General features: G+C 40.7%; 2 protein-coding genes and 1 non-coding gene across 3 annotated transcripts in view; all 3 read left to right on the top strand.

Annotated features, from left to right (window-relative positions):
* Positions 1-5,135: 5,135 nt before the first annotated feature.
* On the top strand, positions 5,136-9,752 carry RPS20 (ribosomal protein S20). The gene is made up of 4 exons (XM_033155247.1): positions 5,136-5,273; positions 6,717-6,816; positions 8,181-8,254; positions 9,527-9,752. The coding sequence occupies exons 1-4, from the start codon at positions 5,271-5,273 to the stop codon at positions 9,707-9,709; spliced, it is 360 nt and encodes a 119-aa protein (XP_033011138.1). The 5' UTR covers positions 5,136-5,270; the 3' UTR covers positions 9,710-9,752.
* LOC117050533 lies at positions 8,036-8,099 on the top strand. The gene has a single exon (XR_004427103.1). It is a non-coding gene; the product is annotated as a small nucleolar RNA U54 (small nucleolar RNA).
* Positions 9,753-14,361: 4,609 nt separating the features above from the next.
* The window catches only part of LOC117049999 (kinesin-like protein KIF20A), a 36,447-nt gene continuing 24,197 nt past the window's right edge, over positions 14,362-26,611 (top strand). Inside the window, exons 1-9 of the mRNA XM_033155242.1 lie at positions 14,362-14,459; positions 16,009-16,120; positions 16,777-16,854; positions 18,108-18,227; positions 19,416-19,554; positions 19,636-19,820; positions 22,239-22,335; positions 23,024-23,197; positions 24,803-24,914. Of these exons, the coding sequence (XP_033011133.1) occupies positions 16,010-16,120; positions 16,777-16,854; positions 18,108-18,227; positions 19,416-19,554; positions 19,636-19,820; positions 22,239-22,335; positions 23,024-23,197; positions 24,803-24,914 (1,016 nt within the window). The 5' untranslated portion in view covers positions 14,362-14,459; position 16,009. The remainder of the gene's footprint in view (positions 14,460-16,008; positions 16,121-16,776; positions 16,855-18,107; positions 18,228-19,415; positions 19,555-19,635; positions 19,821-22,238; positions 22,336-23,023; positions 23,198-24,802; positions 24,915-26,611) is intronic.

Raw genomic sequence — 26,611 nt, 5'->3', positions numbered from 1 at the left:
ACAGTCATTCAAACTTCCAAGAGTCTTACCCTGTGCTACAATATGCTGCTGTTTGTGGGGGGTAAATCATATTGATTTCTGTATTATGGCTATGGCAGTATTTGTTGATATGAATAGACTGTGGTTTAAGTTACATAAGTTTGTAGGATAGGCTGTTTTAGGAACACAGCTGGGACAAATGCAATTCCCGTTCTCACAATAAGAAAATCTTGTTTCCAGCAGAATCAGGCTTTGCCAAGTTAGTCTGTTTTGATTAAGATATAACGAAGTTTAAAATAGCACTCTCAATTGTATCTATTTAAACAATAATCCAAAATAAGCAGAGTATTTTTAAAAACACAGAACAGCTGCTGATGCTTCCTGACTTCATGCCTAGAACTCTATAGCTTTCTCGTTTGGCTGACAGAAAGACACTCTATTACGACATCTAAAACTTTCTCTCTCTCTCTCTCTCTATATATATGGCAAAGTCTGAGGCATCTAAAACTTGACAACTGGATATGTGTCATATGCTACAAATATATAGAAGTGGTGTTTTTAATATAGCATAACTGAATGCTCACCACTTTGTGTGCATGCACATGAAAGATCATACCAAGAACAAACTTAGTTGGTCTCTTAAGGTGCTACTGGAAGGAATTTTTTATTTTATTTTATTTTCACTGTGAAAGCGAACATCATTGGGATCAAACCTGCTTGTATTTGTACGGAAGAAATAGCATGTGGTCCAGAAATACTCTTTTACTTGGATATGGCTACAGTTGCAGATAAGAAGTTGTATGTCCCACATAAACATGTTTCCCTCAGGTTCACTCATCACAACCTATGTATGTGCACAAAAACATGGGCATGAGAATTTCTCTATGCAGTTGTGTTGCCACTGTGAAACTAGTTTTCAAAATTGTAAAACACGGTGTCTAGCCACTAGACCCCAGAAACAGCTTTTCCAGAATAGTGTCTATCAATTATAATAAAACAAAAATTCCAGAAGGTATCAAAACATAAGGATTCATAGCTGTTATTAGATGAAATTTCCCTCTCATATGCAGATTGCTGCCTTGAGACTTTAAATGAGCACTAATTAGGAGATCAAGCTACCTGTCCACACAAACTCACTTTTAAGAAATAAGATTTATTCTCTCCACATTTTGGGATGAGCCAAATTATTTTACCATGTCCCCTGCAACAATGTGCAATCAGGACACAGGTATGCGGATTAGTCTCCACACTTTGGGAACCAATATGTGCATCAATACAATACTAATTATTAGTTCATTTATGAATTCCTTCCTGTGAAGTATTTCAAAGAAATTTCACAATACATAACCATTTAGAAGGCTTGTTGAAAGAGGAAATGATTTTTTGCTGAAAAGACGAGACATGGCACCTGTCTAATGGGCAGGTGCTGGCACACTTAAGGGGCCATTGTAGTATCATGCAGACAGACTTCCTGGCAATATGTACAGTATCTGCAAAATGCCCTATGCTGCATACTGTAATTATTGGTTAGGCATATAAGGGGTGAGATTATATTTTAGGTATCCTTGTTCTAGCTGAAGCTGGTAAAAGCTAGCTAGCTTAGAGCAGCTAATAACTCCACTGTTGTCATGCAAGTAAAAAAAAAGTGTTAATACAGCTAGGGAACAACTATATGTCAAAGCATGTGGTCCCTTCATGGGGAATTGTACAGAGAAAAAGATAGCTGCTTCCATAAGCAGACCTCAGACCACTTTATAAATATATTACTTTTATTTTAATAGAACTCCATGGATTTTTAAGAATGTATTCAAATACATTATTGCACATATGAGAAACCATCATGGAACAGAAATAGGCTGGGTAGTCCACACATAACATACTGTAATGTATTATTTACAAAGAAGTAGTTTGTGTGTCAACATAAATGGGTTGCTATCTTTTTTAAAAAAACTAACAACTAACCTTCACATTAGATGCTCACATTGATATAAATGTATATATCAAAATCTGTTGTATATTTGCCTTTTGTCAACTCTCCTTCTATTGCATCTTAGACCCCTGGACTTAGTCCTAAACATTTGATTTGGTGTGCAGTGTCATATTACAGTTGGAGATGGGCTGATGTAACAGTTGGATGTATCCTATCTTATAGACTTAGTTTTATGTTTCAGTTTTTTTTAAAAAAAGAATGTAACCAAACTTTGATCTGAATTGAAGTTCACATATTCAGTTAGTATGCTTTATAAGAGATGCTAGAGGAGGGCTATACCTGGTTCCTAATAGAATCAGGTATCAATAAAAAGTTATTCCTTTTTGCCATAATGTGAACTCCCTAGCATCTCTCTAGATGGGAAAAGATAGAAAATTCTTATCTACAACGGAGAAGGATTGAATGGGTACATATGATAATCCCCTTCTGTTGAGAAAGAAAGGATAAAGAATGAGTGCTGCAGAATTCTAAACACCAAGAAAATGAATGTGACAAAAGGTTTCACACATCATGTGTTATTCTCAGTAAACAGATATATGGTTACAGTGTGGGAAATGTGTTGGGGGGCAAAAAGTTGTAGAAGGGAAGAGATATGTAACATTTCCATACAATAGTATAATACATTAGAAGCACAATGATTATTAACAACAGCAGGAATCAGTGTTATCATGTTAGCTTTGCTGAGCTGCTTTTTACACCTGTAGTGAGAGAATGCCCTTTTCTTGTTTAAGACGTACATCATGTTTGGAGAAATATTCCACCAACAGACTTTTATTTCACTTTTTTTGCTACCATATTACAAAGTTGTATGGGGCTCCCATCTCAAATCTGCTGCAAAGCGTTACATCACTGAACTAGAATTTAACTCCAGCAATTTTGATTCTATTTATTTAGATTTTAAATTTAGGTCAAGGATTTATCTCCCACTGCCAGTATTGTTTTCCTAGCTTTGCTAAGCTAATGACAACTGTTGACACTGCTGTGCATAAATAATTCTTTATAATTACTAAAAAGGAATTGTTTTCTCAAGCTCAGTATGGATGGCATCTTTTCTTCCTCCCTATTAACCACATGCCTTATTGCAAAGCTACCACCAATGATATTTAATCTCCTTTGTCATCCATCAAATCTGTTTTGTATTCATATTAGCTTCAGTCACTTACCCAACCTTCTTAACAAAAATGTGAGTGTGGAAATGAAATAGGCTTATCCATTTCAATTTATCTGCAACCTTTGCCTTTTAAAATAAGGCAAAACCTTTTATATAAGAGATAAAAACAAATACCTGATAAAAATGGTGCCATTGCTGTTTTATCCTACTCGATGGGTAAGAGTTGTAACATGATTACTGAAGCCATGCTAATGGAAGCAAGGAATTAAATCCTATATTGCAGCGATGTAAGATATGCCTATTTTGTGTCTTGTATTCCTGGAGGCATTCTGACTTTTGTTCAAAATAATGACCAAATTGTTCCAGGGTGAGTTGTCACCTCCCCACACCCCAACAATCTCCTTCCCATTTTCCTGAGAGTAAGCTCCGCTGAATTTAATAAACTTACATCTGAGTAAACAGAGTTAGGATTGCACTGTTGGTTGGATATATCATTATACTGTACAAAGCCGAAGAGAGGGTTTTTCCAGTCCAACAGGTACAAAATTGTGGTAAAATTCTCATCTGAATGGTTCTATTGGAGAACAACATCATTAGACAGTAGGTATAGTCACTTACTACTTTTATTTTTTCTTACTTTATTTGTTGTTAGAATATGTGTTCACACAAGGATTTTATAGTACCTTATTAAAGGCATTTGGTTCATTATTATGTAAAATGTTCCATTAAGCCTGTTGCTTAAAAATAGGCTCACCATGAATGAACTTTGGTGAGGACTAAGGGGTTAATACGTGTAAAGGTGAAGTTGTTCCAAAGAAAAGTATAACCTAATTCCAAAATGTGTCCGATTGTGAGGAAGAATAAAGTTAAAAGTTGACAGATCTTTAACACAAGGAATACTGTAATGGAAAGATAAATTATTCTGCCCTAGTTGCGTATGTTCAGAACATTGGTGTTCTTGCTTGTGCCCTGCCTTTGAACCATCCTATTAGAATGTAAATATTCATATACTGCTGCACCTGTCAATTATAAGACTGAAAAGTGATTCATACCTTCCAATACTTCATAATAGGTCTCCCTAAGGACTAAACGTTGAATACATCACTCTCTATCCCATGTAAGTCCGTTTGCAGCAAGTGGGGGGGGATCCTATTACTCCCCCCTCCCAGCACCATTTTGCCACTGCAGATTGCCTCCCCATGCTTTGGCAGATTACATTTAAGTAAGTGGAAGTCTTAAGGCTCAAGTCTAAGAATGCTGTGGGTTCCATCACCCCAAAACAGATTGGTTGACCCAGAGTATCTTTGAAACAAAGCTTTGATCTCTGCGCATTTGTGGGAGTTAATCCCACGCATGTTTATTTGGGCGTTAAGCCTCATCGGCTTCCTTTCCCCTAATTCCAGCAACGTGGTTAACACAGGTGCCTTCCATCTCTACAATTATACTGATTCTATGGGCGACGGGCTGGTCAGAGTCGATCCCTGCTGAAATGGAAGGCAGCCTGGAGCTACAGATAAATAGTAAAAAGGGGGCGAGGGAGGTTTCGGGGCTAAATTCTAACTTGAAAGACGAGGCCTGGCATCCTGGATAAACTGCCTCAGCGCAGCAAAGGCTACAGCAGAAGAAGACTCCTTGTGAGTATATGTTTACCCCTCGGTGGAGTATGGGATGTGTGTGTTTTATTCTGGATCAATCGGAAATTCCACATTTCAGAAGGAAGGTTTTAAGAGTTTCCTTTCCTCCCTGCCGGAATAAAGGGGGAAATGACAGAAGGGAGATTTCAGGGAAATCCTACGCTTTCCCTCGGGGAAAAGGGAAAAGGACTCGGCTACCGCCACAAGCCTAAAGAACATCGCACAGCCATGGCGCCTACCCCCCCCCCCCCTTCTCCCCCGATCCGCCGTCCTGAGGAACAACTTCCGCCCCTGCCCCGCTTCGCAGGCCGAGCCCTCGCCGTTGCCGCTACTCCTCCCCATCCACCCACCCGAATCTGTTCCGGGGCGAAGGGGGGAAAGGGGCGGGGCGTGTGTGCCTCGGCGAGCCTATAAAGGCCGCGCCGCCTCGCCAGTCGCCCTCTTTGCGTGCGAGTACGTGGCTCGGCGAGGCGTTCGTTTCCTGACTCACCGCTGTTCCCCGGGCCTCGCGCGCTTCGGCCAGGAATAAGTCGGTCAGGAAGGCTCCGCGGCGGCCATGGTGAGGGAGACTAGGCCTCAGGGGGCGCGCGGGAAAGAGCCCTCGCTCCGACGGGTTGCCATGGCTGTGGGAGATGTTCGGATTTAACGGTTGCGCCTAAGGCCCCCTCCCCAACCCACCTTCTCGCGCGTGCGCTCTCACTAGCTGTGTCGAGCTGCTTGGAGTTCGTCAGCCGGAGGTCGTGGCTCTCCTTGGTTCTGCTTTCCTTTATGCCTCATTAAAAGCCCACCATGGATAGAGGCGTGTCCTCTTTCGGGGAGGGGGTTATTGGTTCGTTCTTGTTTTTATTGCGTGTTTTTTCTGTTAACGTTTCGTAGTTTTTATGTTGTGAATCGCCCTGCGATCTTCAGAAGAAGGGCGGTGTACAACTTTAATAAATAATGGTAATAGGCGAGGAGAATACGTTACCATTACCGCGTCTCAAGAAAGTTGGGGCTGCTGCTGTTAAGAGGCACGCGTAAGATCCCATTTTGATATTCCTCAGTATCTTCACCAGGATCAAGCTTTAATGCCGTTTTAGCTGCAGATCTCGGGAAGTAAACCCCGCGGAACAAAGTCGGATTTACGAGTAAACATGCATAGATAGGAGCGGGCTGCGCAAAATACCGATTTGCGGCTGCTTGGTTATACCGAGGTTTATAACCAAGTAGGAGGGCTGCCCACGTGCTACAGAGAAAAGGCCTCTTCGCTGTTAACTCGCGTGGTGGAGATAAGTTTTCCTAGGCTGTTAAGAACTGCAAAGATTCTTAACTTTGAGCACTTTCGATTTCATTGTTCACTGGGGCTCTTGTTATATATGTTTTTGCTGCTGTTTTACTTTTATTGTTTCTTACTGCATGGAACAATTTGTTAAAAGAGCAAGATATGCATTATGAAAATAAATAGCTCTTCATCTCAGTCACCAAACTTGCAGTTTTGTAGTCAGTGAATTAGGTTTGCTAGATCCCAATTGCAAATGCAAGGGACACATGCTCTATTGCATAGGTCTTTTAACAGAGCCCAAGTGGTCAATAAAAGCTTTTTGTGCAGCCCTATATTGAGAAGTCGGTCATGGGACACCTTTCATGACAAATACTTGTGTGCCTACAAAGTTACTCTTTACTGGGCATCCTGGGGGTTTTGTTCTTTGGCTTTGAAAGTGTAAATAATTATACTATTCACAAAAGGCTAAGATATATAAATTAATGCTTGAGTTTGAGCAAGTTGTTGCTGTTGTAAAGGCGATGCAGAAATTGCTTTCCCATGTGTGTTTACTGTTTTATGATGTGCAGAGTGCTAAATGCTTCATTTCTGCTTGGTACTGTAATGGTGGAGGGAAAGAGTCTAATATGTGCGGGTAGATCTTATTTATGATTTTAAAGATTGATTTGAATTAGTTTTTGAGGTTGCAAAACTAGTATCAAACGAATGCCAGAACTTATCATTACAACACATTTCTTTCAGGCATTTAAAGATACTGGGAAAGCACCTGTAGAACAGGAGGTAGCAATTCATCGAATCAGAATCACCTTGACAAGTCGCAATGTGAAGTCTCTTGAAAAAGGTAAGTAGCAAAATAGCTGATAGGATCTAATCTGCTTCAGCATTCTGGTCTCACATGGGAAACCGACAGGCAGGACCTGGGTGCATATTCAGAGGCATAGTTCAGCCATTGACAGCCTTACCTTCCATAAATTTGTCTAATCCTCTTTCATAGGCATCTAAATGGGTGGCCATCACCACCTCCTGTGGAAGCAAATTTCATAGTTTTAACTATGCGCTGTATGAAGAAATACTTTCTTCTGCCTGTCCTGAATCTTCCACTATTCAGTTTCATTTAATGCCTGAGGATTCTAGTGTTATCAGAGCACGAAGAAAACCTTTTCTATGCCATGCATGATTTTAAACACTTCTGTCATGTCCCCTCGTACTCTCATTTTTTTTGTAAAATAAAAAGCCATAGTTGCTGTAACTGTGCTTCGGGGAAATTTCTCCTCTCCTTGATCATATTGGTTGCCCTTTCCTGCACCTTTTCCAACTCCAATATCGTTTTTAAGGTGAAGCGACCAAATCTGTATGCAGTATTCCAAATGTGGTCACAGCATAGATTTGTATTTAAATCCTAAATGGCTGGCAGAAATCCGTGTACTTTCCCACCCAGTTTTCTGTTTCGGCAGTTTCATCTTGTTCAGTTTGGTGCTTCTAAGCCCATTGATTTCATTGGGCCTTATGACATCGTATTGAACTGTTAATGTAGTTAATGTTTAAAATTGGTGAGGATATCCTTGATTAAATGACGATTTCAGTTGAAATCTGGGGATTAAGGACTCTTCTATAGACTCATTAGTTGTGGTCTGTTGAAGTTTGCTGTCTTTGTTATTGAGGTAGAGTTGCATGTTTGTACCATCCAGTTAGCTTCCATATTTTAAGTGCAGGGGTAGGCATAAACCCAAATCTATGTTGATTTAGGTAATTTTTATGTTGCATAAGTTTGCAGTGGGTATTTTTTATGAAAGTTGAGAATGTTGCCCCTTAAGATATATAGAGAAGAGAGCAATGAAATTAGTTTCTTAGTTATCCTAAATTATCAAAACAAAATAAAATAAAAATTTCCTTCCAGTAGCACCTTGGAGACCAACTAAGTTTGTTCTTGGTATGATCTTTCGTGTGCATGCACACGAAAGCTCATACCAAGAACAAACTTAGTTGGTCTCTAAGGTGCTACTGGAAAGAATTTTTATTTTATTTTGTTTTGACAGTAGGAAACTGTTATCTACATTTGTTGGCTATGAGGACAAAAGTGCACTGAACTACTTTGATTAATTTATACGCTATTCTGAGCCAACACTTGTAATTCTTTTTTATGGTGCTTTTTTTTTTTACTGGTGAACACACAACTTTTTAAAAACTTATCTTGCATTTTTATAGTCTGTGCAGATCTGATCAGAGGTGCTAAGGAAAAGAACCTAAAAGTGAAAGGACCTGTCCGTATGCCCACCAAGGTATGTAACTGCATGCATGTTTTTATCCTGGGTGTTTTTAAGTTTAAATTATTTTTTGACATATCAGTTCTTTTCTTTCATAGCTTTTACAGGTGGAAGATCCTCTAATTAATCATTGCATCATATTTTACTTGCTTTGTAGTGAATACATTGGTAGGGATGGAGGAGATAGAACTAGTATAGTATAGTATTGTGTAGTACAGTATGGAATAGATATTTTTTTAAGGGAAGTTAGAGATGTATAAACTTGCATTAGAAGGTACATACAACTACTACCCCCCCTCCCAATGTTTTAAAGGTTTAAAAGGGACCAAACACGCTGCAACATAGTACCTGAACTGGGAACTATCTAGTAAGCACCTATGATACCTGTCTTTAACCAAAGATGCTACTGTAGTGGTAAAGGTAAAGGGATCCCTGACCATTAGGTCCAGTCGTGTCCGACTCTGGGGTTGTGGCGCTCATCTCGCATTACTGGCCGAGGGAGCCGGCATACAACTTCCAGGTCATGTGGCCTGCATGACAAAGCCGCTTCTGGCGAACCAGAGCAACGCACGGAAACACTTTACCTTCCCGCCAGAGCGGTACCTATTGATGTACTTGCACTTTTGACGTGGTTTCGAGCTGCTAGGTGGGCAGGAGCTGGGACCAAGCAATGGGAGCTCACCCCGTCGCGGGGATTTGAACCGCCGACCTTCTGATCGGCAAGCCCTAGTCTCTGTGGCAAGCCCACAGCACCACCCGCATCCCTTACTGTAGTGGTAGTTGGTATAAATGAGTCTGTACTGTAGTTACTGGTAAGTCAACATAGCAATATGATGCTTGTAAACTCTTTAGTCCTTCATAATGGGGCTATTTGCTGAGGTAATGTCAACCAACTGCTCTGTTATCACTTCCCCAGGGGTGCAAGTTTCTGCAAAGCTCTATAGACTATCTAACATAGCATTAAGCAAGTGTCACATCGTTCTTTGAGTTCAAGGAATATTTTGGTGTGACAGCAACTAATCTCTGAAATGCCTTGTCTATTGATATTAGGGAAGGTACTTGGTTGTATTGTTTTTTTATGCTTGCAACCCCACCCCCCTTTTTTGAAGGCAGGCCTTTAATATGTATATTTGTTTTTATAACTTCATTTTATGTATATTTTGATAATTTTATTACACCTAATGTTTTAATGTCTGTTTATCTCTATTTTGAATGAATATTTTATGTAAATACCTTTTTTATTAACCTTGCTAAATATATACAATAAACGTTTTACTCATATTTTAGACTCTGCGAATCACTACAAGGAAAACACCATGTGGTGAAGGTTCCAAGACCTGGGATCGTTTCCAGATGCGCATTCACAAGCGTCTCATTGACTTGCACAGTCCTTCGGAGATTGTCAAGCAGATAACTTCTATCAGTATTGAGCCTGGAGTAGAAGTTGAGGTTACTATTGCTGATGCCTAAACGATTTGTCATCTGCTTCAATAAAAGTTAATATCAACTTTTACTTTTTGTTGTGTGCTATATGGCTGTGTTCCTACTTTAATTATGAATAGTATCAAAAGCCTCTACTTGTCCAAAATTAAAAAGCCTACAAAGTATGCAATTATCAGGTAGATAAGAGATCTCTTATTAAACTGATTTTTAGAACTCATTCAACAAATGAAGCATACCAGTGTGAATAGACTAGTGGGGTTAAGGGCAGGGGGTTAATTGTTTGTTCTTGTTTTTATTATGTATTTATGTGCTAGGTTCCTCCTGTTGATGATGTATATAGTCAATGTTAACTAGGTGAACCAAAGTCTTGTATCACAAGAAGTTTGTTGGTATACTCTGATCTGGCTAGTTTGGGAGTTGCATTCTTGCCTACAGGAGCCAAATCTAGTGTTTGTTTATCGGACTTGGTTACATGTGAGGAGGAAGCGTAAGTCAGTAACATTAACATGAAATTAAACAGCCTTCAATATACAGTGTCCATACTTTGACATAGTACATTGGACATAAAAAGTTGCTGAAGTATCTATTCAAAATGTACAAGAATGCTAAATGGAATTTTAGGCTTGGGCCACTGCTTATAAGGAGTAGTTGTGATAAATCATGGCTATGTAGGAGTCTGAAAATTAGAGGGCTGCATTTAACTTACTATTTGATAGATAATGAGGGAGAAGGCATTTGCTAATGCCCTCTGCTGGAGAACAGCTGCAATTGTAAAGCACATTTGCATGTATTTGTAAATATAAGGTGAAACCCCGAGGCAAGGGTGTGCATTCAGTTTAGAAGTAGCATTTGTGTTTTTTATCCAACAAAAGTTCTAAAGATGTTTTTTATTTTATACAAGAACACTTTGAACGGCAGCAATGAAAGACTCAAATCCAGGTAAGTCAGCTAGCTACAATTAGGGTGATTTTAACCTCCAGTAATCCACACTGAATGCATACCTTGGTTAGGCTGCACTTAAGATGCAAAACATACACCTAGTGTGTGGGTAAAAGTTCAAAGGATATTTTGCTATCCAAAAGTATAACTTGTTGATGTAAAGATGGCCCTTTAGGGTTTCTCTCCACAGTGGAATACTCAGCTGTATATTACACTTGCTTATTTGCAAGAGGTTATGCACCATTGTAAACACACAAAATGTAGCAGTACTGTAAAGCACATCTGAAAAAAGTTAAGATAGTTTCCTGGTGGAAGCTACTGAAAAGCATCCTTTGTGGTTCTTTTGTGCATCTGTGTGTATACATTAAGCACACTGCTGGATGGTCCTGCAGCTCCTGGACAGGTCGAGAATTGATGCATATAGATGGGTTAAGTATTATGGATGAGGAATTGTTTTTTCCAGGAAGGCTTGTTGGAAGTTAGTCTGCAGCTAACGGTGAGAGCTGAATCCTAAAGAGGAGTTTTGCAGCATTGCACAATGGAGTTCTCTATGCCATGCCATTCCTCAGCCATCTACTTTCTGATCCGTTGCATCTCTGCAGGCTTCTGGTTCCTTAATTTTAAAACACTGAGATAGGGCTTTTCAGCATGGATTATGCTTACTGTAGATACGCATTCATTGGTTTCCAACAAAGGAATGCAGCTTTGGAGCAAGGTAAACTTTGAAATCCCTACAGCTCATGGTTGAAAGGGAAATAGTAATGTCAAGATTATCTGCATCACCTGCCCTCTGCAAGTCAAACTGATAAAAACCATAACTCATAGTTCTATATCTAGGCAGCCCAATAGCTCAGTTGGTTAAAGCATGGTGGTAATGCCAAACCCCTGTAAGGGAAAGCTGAATATTCCTGCATTTCAGGGGTTGGACTGCTAGATAATCCTCAAGGCCCCTTCCAATTCTGTGATTCTATTCTGATTCCCAGTGAGTATTTGAAGTCACAAAGATCTACTTAACTATTTATTACTTTTGATTCAAAGAGTGGTTGTGGGGTACAGATTAAAGCCATGAGGAAATATTGAAGGCCAGGACAAAAGTTTCCCAGCAGTAAATGGGGATGTGTGCTTCTAATGCCTGTTCAAGGTTGTTGAGATTTCTGTGTGGATATACCGGTAATCTGCTTGGCATATGGGAGTGCCCTGTATATCTTTAAATGGGCAAAAAAAGCTGTGGCTTTTCAGATGTTGCTGGACTGCAACTACCCTTGCTGCTTACTATTGGAAATGCTAGATACAATTTTATAAATATAGTACAGTGGTGCCCCGCTAGACGAAAAACTCGCTAGATGAACGGCATTCGCTAGCGGAAGGCTGCCCCGCAAGACGAAAATGTCAATGGGGCTGCCTCGCAAGACGGAATTTTTATTGTTTTTTTAAGCGAAAACCGCTACTTTGTATTGGTGCTTCGCTAGACGAAAAAATCGCTCTACGAAGACACTCGTAGAACGAATTATTTTCGTCTAGCGGGGCACCATTGTAGTCATAAGCTTCTAGCAGATACGACTGATGGGAGCTGGAGAGGACCAAAGTGGGTGGCACCCCCTTCACTTGATCAAAAATCCAATGGACCTAATAAGATTGCTGACTCCTGAAGTAAAGCTATGGCTGAAACGTGTCAGAAAACAGTACAGTACAGTGATATCTCAAGAACTTAATTCGTTCCGGAGGTCTGTTCTTAACCTGAAACTGTTCTTAACTAGAGGCGTGCTTTCGCTAATGGGGCCTCTTGCTGCCACTGCCGCTGGCATGATTTCCATTCTCACCCTGGGGCAAAGTTCTCAACTCGAGGCAACTCTTCCAGGTTAGCGGAGTTTGTAACCTGAGGCGTTTGTAACTCAAGGTACCACTGTACAGTACAACCATTATCAAGCTTACTTTCTGGCAGTGAGAATGGAGAAGAAACGGAATTTCACCACTGCATTCTTGAACTGTAGTCTGGTATGGACAGCCCAGGACATTTTCCTTCCTGAGTTCAAAAGGTCAAGAAGATGTCTCCTCCATTCCACATGACAAGATGGTGACCACTGGCTAGCTTAGTGGGTGCAGGGTAGCATGTAAACTGCTTTGAGGGTGTGTGTCCCCCAGTCAAGTGGTATAATTTTTATGGAATTAAATAAATAATAAATACAGTTCTATTCTTCAATGACTCACTGTGGTTCCCCTGTCCTGAACCCCAGCATCTGCCGACAGATTTGAGAAAGTTTGTTTTTAATTTTTATTAGTTTTTATTAAAAGATTTTCTCAAATTACAAAACAAACTGAGAAAGGTTGTTGAGAGCAAGCATGCTGCCTGTCACAGACTACACCGGAGTCTTCATGCTTCATGTGTGTGTCACGCCAAGTCCTGAGTGAATGAGGGAGAGTGTTTCTTCATGTGAGGCTGGGATAGGTTTCCACAGACTGCTAGAGGCGCTCGGAAATGCAATCGGAAAGTCAGTAAAGTGGGCATAAGTGGCAATACTGGGCTGGATTCCTTAGATCTGGTGAGGGCGGGAGGAGTGGCAAAGCTGCTTTATTTGCTTCACCCCTCAAGCCAGCCTTCATCATCCTGGATTTGTACACCACATTTCCTTTTATATTATTATACAGTCTGCCCTCCCAACACGGTTCATCTGAACAGAGGTGAGCAGCAGACAGCAGAACTTACTCATTGGTTCCTCTATGACAGAAGTAGCTGGTGCTCTCCAGATACTGTTGGAGTACAACTCCGATTATCCATGACCATTGGCCATGCTGGCTGGGGCTGATGGGAAAACATGTAGGCTACCCCTGCTCTGCGGGCCAGAGCTCATCTTTATTTTATTCTGGTGTTTCTCTGACCCTCCTGCTTTAGGAAATCCTGTTTGCTGGAATCTGGGAGCTGCTCTCTCTGTGCCAGCCAATATGGCAGGGATGTGGAACATGCGGCCCACCAAACGCTCTTGGACTCCAATTCCCATCAACCCCAGTCAATATGGCTGTAGTCTCTGGGGTGATGGGAGTTGTAGTCCAGTAACATCTGAAGAACCACAGGTTCCCCACCCTTGCCTTAATGGCTTGTCTTATGCAGCTGTTTGGTTTCAAGCCAACACACTCATTTTTGCTCCTTCCTAGGCATAGGACTTCCCAGGGTTGTGGACTTGCCCCCCTCCATGTGTTCCTGATATTGCCATGCTCACATTTGGATTCTTAGAAGTACTGCTTTGCTCAATGGGAGTTGCCTCCAGTTAAGAGTGAATGAGTTTGGCTAAACTGCGAGAGGCAGTGAAGGATAGGCGTGCCTGGCATGCTCTGGTCCATGGGGTCACGAAGAGTCGGACACGACTGAACAACAACAACAACGAGTGAATGATATTGCAGCTGTGCAGCCCAATCCTATTTGTGTTCATTCAGAAGCAAGTGCCTCTGAGTTCAATGGGGCTTTACTCCAAACCAAGTGAGTATCCACAGGATTACAACCCTGTGTTTGTTATTTTTTTCAATGGAGAGGTGAGTCACTGCCTGCCTCCAGTGCAGTTTTGTTCCATTTAAAACCCCAAACCAAAAAAAATTATCTGCTCTCAGGTGTGCTTTAGGTCTCTGGTGTGTCCACCTGTTGCTTTGAGTCATTTGGAGAATGGAAATATGAGTTAATTGACGGGCCTGTGTAGCAGTTTTTTTGTCTGTTCCTCATTGGTCAACAGTCTGCCTATAAAACTCAGGGGAGGGGCATAGTAGGTGTGACTGAAGCAGTAGTGGGAAGCACAATTTGTGTTAACAAAGACATAAGAAGCTAGCGGTGTTTGTAGGAATATTAAAACAGGTATGTATGATGAAAATGTAAAGTTCATGATAGGAAAAAGTTATTTGGTAAATAAAAACAAGTATGTGTACAAAGACTAAGAATAAGGAAAAGTCTGAATACGGGTATAGGAAGGGTCTAACAGCCCAATTCCATTCATGTTCTTCTTTTAAAAGTAAGTTTGTTTTGTTCAATGGAGCTTTCTCCCAAGTAAGTGTGCAGAAGGTTGCAGCAATTTAGCTTGACCCTATTCAGTGTTAGATAAGGCCTAAGCTCTCCTTTCACGATCAAGCTGCAAGTAAAACTAGGTACTGTATATGAGTGAAAAGAGGAGGCAATAATGGAACAAAGACATTTTCTTTTTGAAGTAATGTATTGATAGGTGCAAAGTGTTGTGCATATGCAAGTTGAGTTAGTAATTATGTAAGTTTTCAGAATCAGGAGCTAATTCTTTTTATCTCACATTCTGGGAATTTGTGTTTTTAATGGGAGGCAATTGAAATACAGTTTTTTGCCAGCTCAGAAGCGCTGTTTACCATGCCTTTATCTTCCTGCTTGAGAAAAGAATAGGTTTGTTAGTACAGGCGCCGCTAACTCTGTGCATGCACTGAACTACTCTTCTACATGCTGAATAGACATCGACGGTGGGTCCAGATTCATTTTCTGATGTCATGTACTCATTTTGTAGATTTCGATGATATGTCTTTAGTCATTCTGGATCTGTAAAATTAAGAGATTCTTGCTCGGCACCAGAGGCTGGGGGAAAGACTGTAGCTCAGGAGCAGAGCATCTGTTTTGCATGCAGAATGTCTTAGGTTCAATTTCTGTCATCTCCAGGGAAGACTGGGAATTGTTCTCTTTTTGAGACCAATTGGGGAGCTGATGTCAGTCAGTGTAGACAATGCTGAGCTAGGTGGACCAATGAACTGACCAACTAAAAGGCCCTTCCCTATGTTCCAGTGCTGCCTGGCTTAATGCAGTAGTAGGCCTATTGAAACTTGGTTGCTGCCGCTGTGCTTTGTGAACATGGCCACTTATAGCCTGTTCATGTTCTAGTGAGCAAAACCAAAACAAAACAACCCTTAATTTCTTGGAGCGATAGCAAATGTTGAGTGCGGAAGGTGGAACCAGGAACCTGGACTTGAATTCCAGATCTGCCATATACCTGTACTCATTTTTTAAGCCTTGACCAAATGAGTGGGGAAAGAGCAGTCGTTGCTAATAGTGATCTTCCTTTGGTGCCTTGTGCTAGCTGTGATTTTTTTCTTGTTTAGAAAGTCTCTGAGAACTAAATTCCTTGTCACTTACTATTACTTTTTGGTTAAAATCCATGTGGGTGGATTTCCTTCACATAGCAAACATCGAGAATTGTAACATTGGGTTGGATCCAGAGTGAACTAGTCATTTATATCAATGGGATATCCTTTAGTTACACCTAACCTCTCATGCTGATTTCAGTGCGGCCAAAGTACAACTTAGTTGCTGTAGATACAACCCATTGACTTCACCAGGAAGTGATCTATGGTCCATTAAATACGTATATATACACTTGTGTCTTATACGGTAAAAGAATGAATTTTCAGGAAAGACAAAGAATAACATCCGTTGCTGAGGGTATGACAGAATTGATGTCTATGGACTCGTCAGAAGTATCCAACACCAGAGATGAGCAGGAAGAGGAGGTGGGCTGCTTGCTATTAATTTCATAAGCTTTTGTGTGGTTTTCTATTGGTTGTTCATAGCAAATGCTTAGTATGAAAACTCTGTTCCTTCATACATGTATTTCAACGACTAAAAACCAATCTGCAATACACTTTGGCATAGCCATTGACTTATCAATACCAACATGGACAAGCTGACTAGGGCAAACTGGGGCATTTGTATTTAAAATGTACTATATTAAATGCTAGAAATTTATCAAATGAAGACACAGCTATTAAGACTTTACAGCTTTTGAAATATAAAACTTCCACTCAGTTTTAACTTTGCAGTGAGCTAAGTAGGGAAAGCAGTCGGGTGTTGCATTTTTATTGGCGTTTTCACCGAGTTCAAATAGGATTTGCAGGACATATAATACCCTCACTGTGCCACTCTTGGTTAAAAATGCAGTTCCATAATTGTATTCTCATGGGCAGAAGGGGGTGGAGACTATCTGAGTGTTTAAGAGAAGGAAAGTTTTAAAGTGGAGAAGTAATCTTTTTGAGCAGAGGTCAAAGCTTGGTCAAAGCATGAAGACAAATGACGGGATATTGAAGTATAAAGTAGTGATGTAGAACTTTAAGAACCATCTTTAATATATTCATAATTTCAGCCTTAATTTATTATTCTTTTTTTTAAGGTGATGTATCAGCCACTGAAAGTATACTTGAGAGTAAGGCCCTTTTCTAAGGCAGAGCTTGAAAACAATGAAAACCAGGTTAGTTGTGAAATACGGCATCATTTTAAAAAATCTTTTGTGGGGAATTGGAAATAGAAATCTTTTACCTATTTTTTGTCTGTAATATGCTGGTTGGTGGTCCTTACTTACTCTTCTCCAAACTCCATCGGTACAATGAAGTTACATTGCCTTAGTATGCTTATAGTTAGTTTGCTTATACAGTGGTACCTCGCTAGACGAATGCCTCGCTAGACGAAAAACTCGCTAGACGAAAGGCATTCGCTAGCGAAAGGCTGTCTCGCAAGACGAATTTTCCTATGGGCTTGCCTCGCAAGACGAAAAATTTCCGCGATCCCCCCCCCCGTCAAACCGCTCTTCCCCCGTTGGTGCTTCACAAGACGAAATTTTCGCTATACGACAGCACTTGCAGAACGAATTAATTTCGTCTTGCGAGGCACCACTGTACTTGCTGTGAGTCACCCTTAGCAAGATTTGGACACTAAAACAGCTGGATAAGCATGACATATATAGCAGTCTAGGTTTTTAGATGATGAAGCTTAGATAACTGTACCACTGAAGTGCTCCAATGAGACTGTTAGAAAACTGGCTCTCTCGCACCAGAGCATGGGTAGGCAATGTGGTAACCTTCAGATTTTGTTGGGAGTCCCACTCCCATCAGCCCCAGCCAGCATAGTCAGTGATGATAGGAGCTATAGTCCAATACCATCTAGGGAACCCAATACCCCTGATCTACAGTAATGTTTGAAACTTTGCATCTAACTACACTACGTCAAAGTGCACCTTGCACACTGAGGCTGCATGCATACCACACATTTAAAGCAGACGACTGCTTCTAAATAATCCTGTGAACTATAATTTAAGGGTGCTGAGCAGGGCTGGCCCACCCAGGAGGCAAGGTGTAGTGGCAGCTTCAGGCTGCATGGTCCACTGGGGTAACAGATCCCCTTGTTCTTGATGTAGATTTTCCCTCGCCCCTTCTAATCTGCCGGGGAGTGGGACACCATTTTGGTGCCAATTTTTTGGGGGCTGGTCCTGGTGCTGAGAATTGTAGCTCTGTGAGGGGTGAACTACAAGTTCCAGGATTCTTTGGGAGAAGTCACCTGTTTTAAATGCACTTGAAAGGTACGGAGTTTACACAGCGACAGAATCGCATGCACCGAAAGGTCACAAACGGAACCACATCAGTAAGTGTAAAACAGGTTTGTAGGATGCAATTTAGTAGGCAAATAATGTTTTAGGAAACTGGTTAAAATAACATGTGTGCTCTTAAGGACTGTTTGATTATTGAAAATCAAGAAACAGTGACTCTTCACGCACCTAAATACTCTACTGCTATGAAGAACAGTGAAAAGGGAATTGGACAATCGGCACATCAGTTCACCTTTACACAGGTACGTTCTCCTCCACGGCCAATTTTGGTGAAAATAAATAAATAAAAGTGCATAAAGCAGACTGCATTAGAACACTTGGTGCAGGCTGTTCCTGTTTCTGTAAGTAGTGAGAACTCAGAGCAAAATATAGCTGACTCCCAAACAGATGCAGGACTTCAGCCTTAAAGTGCACTATTACATTAATTGCATGCTGCTTTCCTGTACTGTATACTAAAGTTCTTAAAGGTGGTTATTCTTTTGAACTTTATACCAATTGTATGGAAAGTGACAGTGGGACAGTGCAAATGGATTCTACACGCCCTAATGGTGGCTAAGAGACCAACACTGTTGAACTGGAAGAATAGAAATATGATTCCCCTTAATCAGTGGCTTGACAAACATGACAATATTAGCAACATACGAGCAGACTGCTTATGGACACAGACTTCCTTTGGATAAATATAATGATATTTCTAACAACTTTATACAGAATATATGAGGTTGCTGATAAAGAAATTTGTGTTAGGATAATAAGACTATACACATTTGTATATTTGTGGAAATGTAATGGAGTATTTTTCTTTAATTTGAATTTTCATTCACTTTTTTCTCCCCCCCCCTTCTCACCACTTTTCAATAAATGAAATTCTTCTAATAAAATATCAATCATACTTTTAAGAGGATTCAGTGGTGCATTGCTCTGAGGATCAAATTGGCTGTGGCATGGTATTGACTTGTCATAAGCCAAGCAATTTATGACTTGTCATAAGCAAAGCAGTTAAACTGCTTCTCTGTGCCAAACTGGATGCAACATGAATCTATAAATAACATATTCTATGGGTTTTTTGAAAACATTATCAGTAGCTGCTGAAAGGTCTAATTTGGATCAGAATAATTACACTTGGGTTTGGGGGTTAACCCTTCTCCTCCAGGTTGTTCCCCATTCTAATCACCCTTTCCCCAAAGTTGCTATTTACTTCATGGGGGAAACCATATAGGTATCATTTGACTTCATGAGGCAAATGGAAACTTTGTAGGAGAGGGAATGACTGGTGGTGAGAAAACGTTAAGCTCCATGGTCCCAGCTTGAAGTAGGCCCCTATGGATGCTGCTATTAACACTTCAATTAGTCGGAGATCCCACTCACGCCTCATGTGTACAGTTTGCTTCTCACTGTCCCTGTAAAACTTTTTCCTATTCTCTACTTAGGTGTTTGGACCAGAGACTTCTCAAAGTGAATTTTTTGAAGGCACAATGAAAGACATAGTAAAAACGTACATCAACGGAGTGAATGGACTTGTGTTTACCTATGGTGTGACTAACGCAGGCAAAAGTTTCACTGTTCAAGGTATCCAATTATTCTTCATGGGGTCAAATACAAAAGCTCTAACAATGGCATATATTGAAAAGAGGCTCATTGTTTCTGCAGGCTGCTCAAAAGATGGTGGTATCCTTCCCCGCTCTCTTGATCTCATATTTAACCATGTAAGGGGAAGACAGTATCCAAAGATGAACTTAAAACCATGCTTCAGCAATCTTACCAAGAGGCTAAATGATACGCAGGTTAAGCAAGAAGAATCCATCAAAACTGCCCTTCTTGCTTCTCTGAAGGAGGTTAGTGGCAAGCACCCTTCCATATCCTGCTTTGGTGTTTAAAAAGGTAAAGGGACCCCTGACCATTAGGTCCAGTCGTGGACGACTGGGGTTGCGCACTCATCTAACTCTATAGGCCGAGGGAGCCGGCGTTTGTCCGCAGACAGCTTCCGGGTCATGTGACCAGCATGACTAAGCTGCTTCTGGCGAACCAGAGCAGCGCACGGAAACGCCGTTTACCTTCACGCCGGAGCGGTACCTATTTATCTACTTGCAATTTGATGTGCTTTCAAACTGCTAGGTGGACAGGTGGGCAAAAGCTGGGACCCCGTCACGGGGTTTTGAACCACCGACTTTCTGTTCAGCAAGTCCTAGGTTCTGTGGTTTAGACCACAGCGCCAGCTTTGGTGTTTACCATGTGTTAAAATTCACACAATGTAGAACTACACATTCCTTGGAAACCCCAACAACAAATTCATATAGACTCTCAAGGGTCCTGGTTTAAGTGGGTTCTGGACCATAACACTGCTGTAGTTCTTTGGGTTAGATTATGTGGGGTGGAAACACCGCAGCAAACAGTAGCAAGGGTGGGCACTGGTTTACAGCCATCTTAATTTCCCTAGAATTCCTCTGGATCCTGAGATAGCCACCTAAACTTGCACTTCTCTTTGATACACTGGAACATCTTTGAAAAATGTGGGAGAGATTAAAATGTCTTGGAAAGGAGGTTGGCACCACTGGTTAAGGGCTTTATGGGAGTTGTTGGCTCCAGCATTGCCACATTATGCCAGTGTTTTTCAACCTTTTTTGGGCAAAGGCACACTTGTTTCATGAAAAAAATCACGAGGCACACCACCATTAGAAAATGTTTAAAAAATTAACTCTGTGCCTATATTGACTATATATAAAGTAATTCTCTTGAATTTTTCAATTTTTCCCACGGCACACCAGGCAACATCTCGCGGCACACTAGTGTGACGCGGAACAGTGGTTGAAAAACACTGCATTATGCTGATGGAGATCAGGTTCTCAAGCTTCTGAATGCAGACGAGGTGGTGGCTTTGCTTCTCAAAACTAAGAAAGGCACTGGGGCCTAATTTGATTAGTAGAATGTCTGTCATCTAGTGGGAGGGCCTTAAGTGTTGTGCTGTGGAATTGGTCGCTCCCTTCAGGTGTTCAGTTCAGTTCAGTTAATAAGATACCAACTGTCATTCTTGCCTCAGGGTGTTGTTTTAATTTCTCTCAGACATTGTTATTGTGTTACAATTTTCTTTATTATTAAAACTTTGACATATACGTGAACCGCTTACTATGCTGAAAGAAAACAAACTGATGAAGAATGGTGGAATATCCTATACTGTGTGAGTGAGGGGATATTCCCAGTCTGACAGGAGGATTGGTTTTTTTAATCACCCCCACCCTCCACAACAAAAAACATCCTTCCACAATGAAATTTCATTTCATTTCATCCTTCCACAGAGAAGGCTTTGCATGCTTGTTTTAAAGTGATTGTTCTGTAAGATGCTTCTGAAAGGTTGAAATGAAAGTAATTTATAAATACTCTGATTTTTCTTTGCTTCATTGAGACCACTTCCGAAAGCAGAAAACACGCATGACTGGTGTTTTTAGCTTCTTGTGCATTTATGCACTCATGCCACTGCTGTGCATGTTGTGTGCAACAAGTTGGCTTTTTTCTCCTAGTCATATGCATTTCTAAGGCGTGGTAGTTCTGAGTGGTGAATCATGCTATTCAGGAGGAATCTTTAGCTATATGATAATGCAGCAGAGCATCCAAGGGGGCTTCTCATAGCATTTTGCTGTTTGGCATGGAGGTCCACAGAAGGAAGGAAGGAAGAAAATAAATAAATACCGCTATGGATTTTTTCTCAATCCCTTAGGTCAGGGGTGGGGAATCTGTGACCCTCCAGATATGCCGGGACTCCCGTACCTATCAGCCAAGTCGGCATAGTCAGGAATAATGGAAGTTGCAGTTCAGCAACATCCGGAGGGCCACAGCATACTTTCCCTTTCTTACATGTCTTTTTCAGTCTCACCCGAAGTCTGACATTCATCTTGAATTCTTCTTGGTGATGAAAGTGTTTCTCTTCAACCAGGCATTTGGCTGTTTAACATTCTATAGTTTTTGTTTTATTATATATTTTGTATTCTCATTTTGCATTTTCCTGTTGTGAACCTCTCTGGGATCTTTGGGTGAAGGGTGATATACAGATTTAATTATTATTAATAATAATTATCTCAAAAAATGCACTTACCTTGAATTTTTGGGAATATCCCATTCAAAATTGATTTAATTAGAAACTATACCAGTTGTTTTGTTTTTTTAAAACTTAATTGGCGGATAGCTTGGCTCCTGTAGAAATTAAAAGATATGAATACAGAGGCAGCAACATAACCTTGACATTTTTGTATTTCATCAAGGATACTGAAAATACTTCAAAGTCTATCACAACTTCAAGTGCATCAGGGTCAACTTCTAGTAGCTGTAGCTCACCAAGTTTTGTTTTGAATGAATCAGGTAATGGGTGAATATTTGTGGTTAAAAATGCATATAGAATTGTGTAAAATGGTCGCTATAGCATTGCTTACTAATCGTATAAAAACAGGATTAATTTATGTAGGATATTGGGGAAAGAATAACCCTATGTTTGTTTATTTAAAATACTTATATATTGACTTTCATATGTAATATCACAAAATAAAATGAATAAATTCAGACTGAAAGAGCAGGCATTTAAATGAATCCAGCTGGTATTGATGTTTAGCAAAGGCCTCCAGGAATAAATGTGTTTCCAGCATGTGCCAAAGTTGTCAGAGGGGGAGGTGGTTCCATAGGAAGGGCATTGCTGTTGAAAAGACCCTCCCCCTAGTCACCACTAAGTGAATCACCGCGAGGCACAATGCAACCAGGAGCAACTCATCCAATGATTTTAGTGCAATAATGTGTAGTAATGCAAAAGTATGTGCCTTTCACCAAATGCTTAAACAAGAATGGTGCAATATCTGTCCTGGGAGGAAGTATCCATAAATGAGAACAAAAATAGCACATACCTTCTGCTGCTGTAAGTTGTTTTACACTGTTTCTGATACTGTGTTTTAATGTTAGAATGCGACCTTAGGGCAAAAGGCAGTTAAATAAATTTAACCTTACGATAAACAACAGGCATTACAGTTACTCCCTTTATTCACCATCCTTGAATGTTTAGATTCTGAGGTTTATAGCAAGTGCCCCAGGACCCTAGCATCTGTTTGGGTTTCTTTCTTTGAAATCTACAATGAGTACATCTATGACCTACTGGATTTAGTGCCTGCATCAAAAAACCAGAAGCGCAAAGTTTTAAGGATATGCGAAGATCAGGGAGGAAACTCTTATGTGAAAGGTAATGCTGCAACTTTGGTGGTACTGCTTCAAAGGAATAATTACTCTTTGGGTCTAGTTATCTCAATAATCCATCTAGCTCAGAGGTTTTCAACCTTTTTGAGTTCATGGCTCCCTTGACCAACTGCATTCTTTCTGTGGCACCCCTGTGGGGTTCAGGAGCCCAGTTATGTCACCCCTTGCCTGCAAACCTGGCAGCCTCTCACCCTTTTCGGTCACCCTCCCTTTTGGCATTCACCCTCCCTCAGCCCCCTCTCTTCTCTCCTTGGGAGTCCTTCAGGCAGCAGCTGCTGCCATCCCTGCTCTCTGAGCTGCCCCCCCCTTCGTAGCCCCAAAGAGAGGTGGCTCTCAGAGCCACCATTCACCTGCGGAGCTTATAGCCAGGGCTGATGCAATAAACAGCTGTGGAAGCCTTTGGGAGGCAGAGATGTGAGAGGGTGTCAGAGGAGGCAGGCAAGGAAAGAGGGACAGAGGACAGTGTTGCTCGTGGCACCCCTGACCATAATTCAAGTCACCCCAGGGTGCCATGGCACATTAGTTGACAACCACTGACCTAGCCAAATGCTATTTCTTGGACAGTGGGCAGCTTCAGCTGCATGAGGAAGCTCTTGACACCAGGGGGCGCAGCTTTCCCACTCTCAGCCAAATTTAGCAAGTAGTTGCAAGACCAAATAAATGTACAGAATACACTTGTAAGCCTTGATTTCCATTGTAAATAACCTAAGGTGTGATGAAGTTCACCCATGGTTTTTTTAAATCTTGAAAAGGTTCCACAGTTGGATTGCTTGGAGCTGTTTGGTTATAGTCACTTAATACAGATGGCCAGTTATGGCTTCATGTGCTTGAGAATGGTTAACCTTATCCCACCATTTTTATTACATGGCTATTTGTGCTGTTAAGGAGAACCTAGGGGCATCTGTAGTGCTGGTGGAGGAGTTTCTGAATTCAAAGCCAACACACATCCATTTTCTTCCCTCCCCTGTTCCCTGCCAGCTGCTTTTAAAGCAGATTAAGAGGTGTGAGATCAGTTATTGATCACCAAAATCTTGTTCATCTTGCATCTAAAAATAATAGTTCTATGCTGCCCCAACTCATGAAGACAGACATGTATTTAAAAATGTGCCATTGTGTTTATGTAGTACTGTTTTTATTCAAAAATTCATACAGTACTTTATATCTGTGGTCCTTCAAATTCTGGTTTGATTCTAGTTTAGTATAATTTTAAAAATAATATGTGTTGCTTTTTTACATTAGGTGTGGCTATTTTGTGACCTTCCATATGTTGTTGGACTACATTTCCCATCATCCCTGGCTGGGGCTGATGGAAGTTGGAGTCCAAGAACATCTGGAAGGTCACACAGGTTAGCCACCCTTGCTTTAGGCTGCCGCTGTTCCAAATCTTTCTTGATCTCCATTATGTTCTCACACCTAGGTTGTAACCTTACACCCACTTATTTATATAAGTAAAACTCCTTGAACTCAGTGGGTCTGATTTCTTGTGTAAGCATGTAGAAAAGTATGCTGTAAATGTGCCAAAATGTTTATATACTACTGCTTCTCTGATTGTTATGCATACTTAATTGTATAAAATACTTTATTTCCCCAGACTTAAAGTGGATCAGTATAAAGAGTACAGATGAGGCTTGCAAAATTCTTAAAGTAGGAAATAAGAACAGAAGTTTGGCATGCACCAGGATGAACCAACAATCAAGCAGAAGGTTTGCGGTCTCATTTTAGATGTTCTTGTTCCTTAAGGAGGGGGGGCAGTTATTGGGTTGTTGTTGTTGTTGTTTTGGTTTTGATTGTGTATTTTATGGTTTTATATTTTGATTTTATTCTGTGAACCACCCTGAGACCTCCTAGTATAGGGCGCTCTATAAATTCAATAAATAATAATAATAATAAAATTAAGGCTAATGGCACTACTAAGACCACAATTAACTGTGTAGGGCTTTAAACCAGGGGTGGATAGCTCTGCTGGTTAGAGCATAGTGCTGATAATGCCAATGTTGCAGGTTTGATCTCTGTATAGGGCAGCTGCATATTCCTGCACTGCAGGGGGTTGGACTAGATGATCCTCAGGGTCCCTTCCAACTCTATGATTTATGGGCTCACAAGCCAGTTTGGGCCCACAGGGCCATTTCCCCGACAGCATGCACACCTGTCCACCAGCTGACGCTACTGGGTGATGACAGCATTCTTCAAATAGCAGCTCTCTGTGCCCATGGCAAGTTGCACACCTGGATTTTCCCGTTTTGTTTTATACAGCACTATGGGCTGCTGTTTAGATCAAAATCTTAAAACCTGCTTGATGCATGCAAGTCACTGACAGCACCCAAATGAGAGTGAATTGACTCATATCCTGCAACAGCAATACCCATTTCTTATTGCGAGAAGGATATGCTATCTTGGACTTCCTGGCTAGAAGGATCTGTGCTTGTGGAAAAATAAATGATTAATGTTGAGAACTATCTGTTCGTTAATGATCACTCTGCTGCAACTAGTTTGTGTTGTGGTGTTTCCTAGGAGACTTGGAGAAGGAGACATAGCCCTGCTTAATTGCAGAAGGGGCCTGTCTAGCCCTGATAGATAAACAAGACTAGAACATGGCCATCCACACCCAGAGTCCGGCCATTTTTGGTTTTGGAGAGTGTGTGTGTGGATATCCTAAACACTGTATTATTGACCATTGCTCTTTATCCTTTCTACTGACACTAGATTTTTTCTGGAATCTAGCTGCCAATTTTAAAGGTTACTTTGTATTTGGTTGTTTGGTTGTTTTTTTACATAATCCAATTTAAAGAAAAGTAATATATTGCCTGTCTTCCCCTTAACTTCTCTATAGTTAGCTTAAAAAATAAGCATATGGGATATACCCACATGCCAAGTTATTTTCCAAATATTCCCTCTATTTGAGGAATGGCCCAGGGAAAGTTTGGAAAAGATGGGACTTTCCCCATCTTAGGGGAAATGATGGGACTTCTGAACTTGTTCCATTGATCTGAGTGGACCTTAGACATATCTGATTTTTTTCTGATGAATGCTTTTGCATGTTAAAGATCTGTGCACATTGAAGAACAGCATGTTAAGAGCATTATGAAGCTTTGACATCTGAATACAATTCTAGGCAGAGGGGTATCATCAATTCTAGAATGGTATGGGACTCTGTTTTAATGGCTAAATTGACCTCCTTTATCAGACTCAAAGGACAAAATTAAAGTTGGGGCATTTTCAGGCAAAAATGGACATAATTTTATTGATCGTTATAGGATATATGTTATCCAGTGCCCATTATGGAGTCTTTACATTTTGATAGAAATAAATCTATGTTTCTATGGGTGGCTTGCTGTATTATTAAACAGTAAGCCCACAACTTACATGGGGGTTCTGTTATGGGGATCACACCTAAAGCCAA

This window comes from Lacerta agilis, chromosome 7, assembly GCF_009819535.1.
Source record: "Lacerta agilis isolate rLacAgi1 chromosome 7, rLacAgi1.pri, whole genome shotgun sequence".
NCBI lineage: Eukaryota > Metazoa > Chordata > Lepidosauria > Squamata > Lacertidae > Lacerta > Lacerta agilis.
This window is presented reverse-complemented; position numbering and strand designations above follow the sequence as displayed.